At 41.0% G+C, this 6,000-nt stretch overlaps 1 protein-coding gene across 1 annotated transcript in view; it reads left to right on the forward strand.

Annotated features, from left to right (window-relative positions):
- The window catches only part of ZDHHC17 (zinc finger DHHC-type palmitoyltransferase 17), a 136,365-nt gene extending 134,563 nt beyond the window's left edge, over nucleotides 1-1,802 (forward strand). Inside the window, exon 17 of the mRNA XM_033431317.2 lies at nucleotides 1,653-1,802. Coding sequence (XP_033287208.1) covers nucleotides 1,653-1,668 — 16 coding nt within the window. The 3' untranslated portion in view covers nucleotides 1,669-1,802. The remainder of the gene's footprint in view (nucleotides 1-1,652) is intronic.
- Nucleotides 1,803-6,000: the final 4,198 nt, after the last annotated feature.

Below are 6,000 nucleotides of genomic sequence, written 5' to 3' on the forward strand. Positions count from 1 at the left end.
TGCCAAACCAGTCACCATCTTTCAGTGCTTACCCTACTTGACTTCTTGGTTATGAGACAATGTCGGATAAATACATGATTGTGTGTACACTCGCAAAATGGAATTTCCTAAGAAAGGTCACAATTCTGAAGTTTTGCACAAATGTTAACTTCTGTCTTAAGATACTGTTTTGGTGAGAGATGGGAATAAATTCTCAAAGCCACAACCACTAGGAAACTTATTTCTTTCCCCCAAAAAACTGTAATATGAGGAACAGAGCAAACTAGAGGATGCATTAAATAATTTTTTATTATCTCATGTGTGATAAGAAACACCAGATACTTCCAGGAAAATAAAAAAATATATATTCTAACTTTTATATAATTTTTTTTCCTGCTACAGATTGTATAAAAGTAAATGTATATTTATCCGCTAAATCTCAAGAAAAAAATCTTAGAATCTGCCATAGTGCTTATCAAATTACTCTGGTTTTTTCCCTTCTGTTCAGAAAAAGACTGAGAAGAAAATTAGTCCAGTCTGGGATTTAAGAATTATCATTTGGGTGTATATTTCATTTCAAATGTAGTTAAACAATATTTCCATATGTGTTTTGATCATCGAACAAAGCTTCAGAGAAAACCTCATAAAAATTTCCAGTTAAAACATCATATATATGTAATGCTTCTCTGGGAAATGATGTAAGGAAAGTTAACAGGATTTTGGAAACAATGCACAATGCTATAATCGACAGGCACTTAATTACTTACAGTATATGCCTGCCAGGATTTTTTTGTAATCCTCACATATGGAATTAAATGTCATTTGTAAAATGAACCTCTTCTTGTAAAAGAAAGTAAAAACTGTCATGTTCCTGCAGCTCTCACCTCATAAGCACAGTGTTGAGCTATAGAAAAAAGGTTAAAACCTAAAAAAAAAGCTCCTATAAATTCTGTACTTATATGTTTATAAGGAAAGCTGACTTAGATTTTACTTTAAACATTATTGACTTACACTGTTCCAAAAAGATTGTGGGAATACCTAATTCCCATTCCTAATCCTTAAATAATGTCCTATGTTCAAAGACCCAAGCTTTTGATTTATCTGTCCCTATGTTCACTTCAGTGGAGACTTGGAGGGCTGCAGCAGAAGCAAACTCCACTGACCTGTTAATGGCTGCGTATGAGCTCAAATATATATGTTTATATGGACTTACACAGCCATCTGAGTCCTCTGTGAAATAGCAGTGGGCTCCCCTGGAGTGATCTTACTCTTCTGTCCAAATTCAGCTGTAAAATCGTAAGTGGGGAAGAGCCAACATATACACCGTTGGCTGGTCTTCAAGCCAACAGCATATATTGCAACTCAGTAACAGAAACTATTTATTGAATGTCCCTTGTACATCAAACATTATAGGAATATTTCTTCTGGTCCAAAGAACAGGCTTGTAAGGGCATTATCTTTCTTTCCATTTTCCAGTTCAGTAAAGTGAGAGACTTGTAGAAACTGACTAACTTTTCCCACAGCCATGTAGCTAGTAAGTGGCAGAGCTGGGATTCAAATCCAGTCTGGATCCAAAGCTCACACTCTTTCCATTCCCAAATGGGGCCTTTCAACAATGATTCTTTTCTGTCACCTAAGAAGAGTTTTTTTAAAAAAGTATCTCTGTTTTACAGCACTAAAGACCACTAGCTCCTTGGGAACAAGTCTTCATTCAAACAAACCAAACAGAAACCTCTGTAGTCTGAGGAGACGCTCCACACCATCGCCGACTGGAGTGAAGGCTACAGTGTTTAGAGGTGGCACCATGACTAAGCCAGCTGGTCTTCATCCAGCGGAGCAGGTCTGGGGATGGGCCTGTGCTGGGGGGTGGGCATGGGGTAGAAATGGAGATGGAATGTGAAGAGGAAGCAGCACATTAAAAAGGCATCACACTCTTGACTATCGTCTTTGGGCTAAAGCATGCCAGATGACGGATGAATGTGTTCGCAACACAAAACACCAAAGTTTAACATGGAGCACAGCCATTTTTGTCCCATCTCCTCATTGGGACACAAGCACAGAATAAATTCCTTACACAGAGTGGGAATAAGGAGATATGCATGTGGTGTTACCTCCACCGCTATCCATCTGAGGAAACGTGAGTTATTTAACTCCTTTGAGCGTAGTTTTCCTAACTCTAGCTAACTGCTAAGTTCCCATGGAGCTCTAAAATTCTATGATTCTACGAGTAGCAATTATATGATATTTTTTGACACGGAAAGGTGTTCACATGTATTTATTAGGGTTCTTAGTTGCAGACAACAGAATTCCCGAGAGGAGCAGGGAGGCAAATGATGCTACAGAGCCAGGATCGATGGCTGACTCCAGTATGGCACAGTGTGAAAGGAGATCCCACTGCTGCCCATGCCCACCTCCAGGCTATTATCTTAGAGCCTGAGAGTAGACTTTCTACCTCAGCTACCAGAAGATCTGTCATCCCTGATCATGGCCATCACCTCGTGTCACTCATTTGCCTTCCAAATCTGGCTCAGGGAATGTATCTTCCATCAGGGCGTGGTGGAAACTCAGTTACACGTGGAAGCCAAGCTTCCAGGGAGTCTTGGAAGTGTTTGGCTTTCTAGCCTCCGGAGGATGGAGGCCATGTTAGAAGATGAGTGGGTATTGAGTGAGCCTGTGTGTAGTGTCTGCCACAGTGTGTTACATTGCTGAGTGCAAAAAGAGGGGAAAGACGTGGGCACACCATGAGCCCTTTAAGTACCTATGTTAAAAACACTGTACAAAAAAGTCTGAAGCCGTATACACTAAAATTTTAGTAATATTTTTCTTTGATCAGAAGTATTACTGTGTTCTTATCGTCTTTTCATTTCTCTATATTGGCTGATATTTCTACCGTGAATGAATATTACTTGTATTTTTTCTTAAATGAATGATGCTTATTGTTTATGTTCCTATGATTCTACATGACATAGACGCGGTGCCCTTGTCTTTTTGTGTCCTGTAGATATCTGTCTTCAAGATACTGGCCACGGAATTAGACCTTGGAAATAACTTGAAAGGCGTGTAAACCATTATTCAAATTCAGGTCGTGTTATCAAATTCCTAGATATTTGAATAAATTTGTTAATGAAGACTCAAAGATAATATAATTATGACAGGGAAGAAAAGTGGGGTCTCAAGAAGCATTATTATTTGGAGTTGTTTTTTTCTCCTCGTGTCACAACTTTCATTGCCATTTTTCAAACAATGATAATTTTTCTTATGAAGTGAGATCTGTGGCATTATGCAGTGTTGTTAACAAGCAAAGATAAATCAACTACAAATCTTCTGCATGAAGATCACACAACTGTATATATAGGAATGATGACAGAGAATGGAAGATAAAGCTAGAAAGGGCAGTGGGGGCTAGACCATGTGTGTTTCTGAATGCTATGTTAAGAAATACAGGGACGGGCTTCCCTGGTGGCGCAGTGGTTAAGAATCCGCCTGCCAATGCAGGGGACATGGGTTCGAGCCCTGGTCCAGGAAGATCCCACATGCCGCGGAGCAACTAAGCCCTGTGCGCCGCAACTACCGAGCCTGCGCTCTAGAGCCCGCCACAACTACTGAGCCTGCGTGCCTAGAGTCCATGCTTCGCAACAAGAGAAGCCCGCGCACCACAACGAAGGGTAGCCCCCGCTCCCCGCAACTAGAGAAAGCCCGTGCGCAGCAACAAAGACCCAATAAAGGCAAAAATAAATAAATAAATAAATTTTTAAAAAGAAATACAGGGAATTTCCTGTTGGTCTAGTGGTTAGGACTCCGAGCTTCCACTGCAGGGGGCCCGGGTTCGATCCCTGGTCGGGGAACTAAGGTCCCGCAAGCCGTGTGGCACAGCCAAAAGAGAAAAATATGGACCCGATTCAAATCATGTCCCCTCTAATCCCCTCAATGGATGCTGAGCTTTTTCAACCAGAAAATGTTAAAATATATTCAGTATAAAACTTGAAGCCCAACTTTGAACTTGAAACAATAGCTTGTAAGATTTTTAAGTCAATAACTATGATTCATAAAAACTTGTTTAAATAATTTGATTTATTTAGTGCCACAGAGAATGCTCTGAACTATTTAGGTATTAGATTTCTATAGTGCTTTTCTCCTAAAAATACTCAATTTGATTAATGTAGTTAATCTAGTTTCTTTTTAAAGCACTTTCTATATGCAAGGTACTTTGTTAGGCTCTGGGGGATACAGTATTTAAAGGTTTCTCTTCTCAAACAGTTTGCAGTTTAGTTATAAGAGCCAAGACATTCACAAAGCCCCATGGTAAAGAGCATAATGTGAGACACATTACAATACAGGAGCCCAGGTGGGGAGCAGATCCTGACGCAAGGATGCGAGAACCGATAGTTTTCTCTGGAATGTGTAGGAAGGAAGGTAAGTGCAGAAGTGAGACAGATAAGAGAAGGTGGCCGACAGAAGACACATTATCAAACCAGTTGCCACAGTGGGGAATAGGAACTTCATCCCCTGGGGAAACTGGGAAATGATATGGACACAACCTCAGAGTTATTCCACCCACAGAGCAAAGGAGCTGAGATGCTTATTCACCAATATTATGGACTGAATTTTGTGTCCTCCTCAAATCCTTATGTTGATGTCTCAACCCCAGTGTGATGGTATTAGGAGATGGAGCCTAAATTAGGAAGCAATTAGGTTTAGATGAGGTCAGGAGGGTAGTGTCCTCATGATAGGATAAGAGGCACCAGAGGGCTTTGTCTCTCTCTCTCTCTCTCTCTCTCTCTCTCTCTGTCTCCCCCTGCTATGTAAGGACACAGCAAGAAGACTTCCTGGTCTGCCAGCTGGGAGGAGAGACTCACTAGGAGCCTAAGTGGCAGACGCCTTGATTCTGGACCTCACAGCTCCTCCAGAACTATGAGAGACACATTTGTGGTTTAAAAGCCGCCCCGTCTATGGCGTTTTGTTATGGCAGCCCAAGCTCACTGAAACAACCAACTTCCATCAGTCTCGGAGCAGGGACTTTTCTGGAGGGAGTTACTTCTCCAGCATTCTGACCTGCCAAGCAAGTGGACACAAGTGTTCTCCAGGTTTGGAGAAGGTCCTCAACCAAAGACACACCGCTACTAGCAGTCGGAAATCCACCTGTGAACATTGAAGGTAGAACTACAGGCATATGGGTGAGAATTACCAGCATCTTCTAGGAGGTTAATTTTGAGAATGGAACGATTCAGAAGTCTTGCTACCTCAGGGAAGATGTGGTGCTTCAACTGAGCCTTAAAGAGGTAGGGCATCTACAGATGTGGGCAGGGAAGAGCCATTCCAGGGAATAGCTGGACCGTAAACCTAGAAAAGGCAAAGTTCAGGATACTTTAGATAACTAATTGGTATAACTATCTATTTGGTTTTCCCCTTTGACATTATTTAATTCTTATTTTTATAGCTGCCTAGTATTTCATTGTGTTAGCTCTTTGCTTGAGTCAATATTCTATATTTAAATATCTAGGTTGTTTTCAAACTTTATTATAAGGCATATTCATTGAATCAATTAAAGTGTATTCCACAAACAAAGACACATCAACTATCTGCCCTTATGGAGTCGACTTTTTAGTGAGGGAGTCTACTGGAACACAGCTGTGGTGGGTCAGTAATTCAATAGGCCTCCACCCATGCGTTCCTTGCAGGCAGGGCTGCGGCTTCTTTATACTTATAACCCCTATAACTGTCATACCACCTGGCGCTTAATAAATACTGGGTAACATTGGTTAAGTTAATGGAGAAAATCCTTAAGTTGAGTGTGAAAGGGGCAATTGGAGAACGTGAATTTAGGTTCTTGTAAAAGAATCATTGTGACTAGCAGCACTCTTTTCCTCTACAGCCTTCCGTAGGTCCTGAGGCATGGAATTTCTCAGGTATTTTCTTCTACAGGGTCTTTAGCTTAGGATGAAACATATTCCATTTCCTTGGAATATAGTCAGCCAAGGCCATACCCCCCTTATTAACATCATAACATGCAAGGAAAAACTC

This window comes from Orcinus orca, chromosome 11, assembly GCF_937001465.1.
Source record: "Orcinus orca chromosome 11, mOrcOrc1.1, whole genome shotgun sequence".
NCBI classification, from domain to species: Eukaryota; Metazoa; Chordata; class Mammalia; order Artiodactyla; family Delphinidae; genus Orcinus; species Orcinus orca.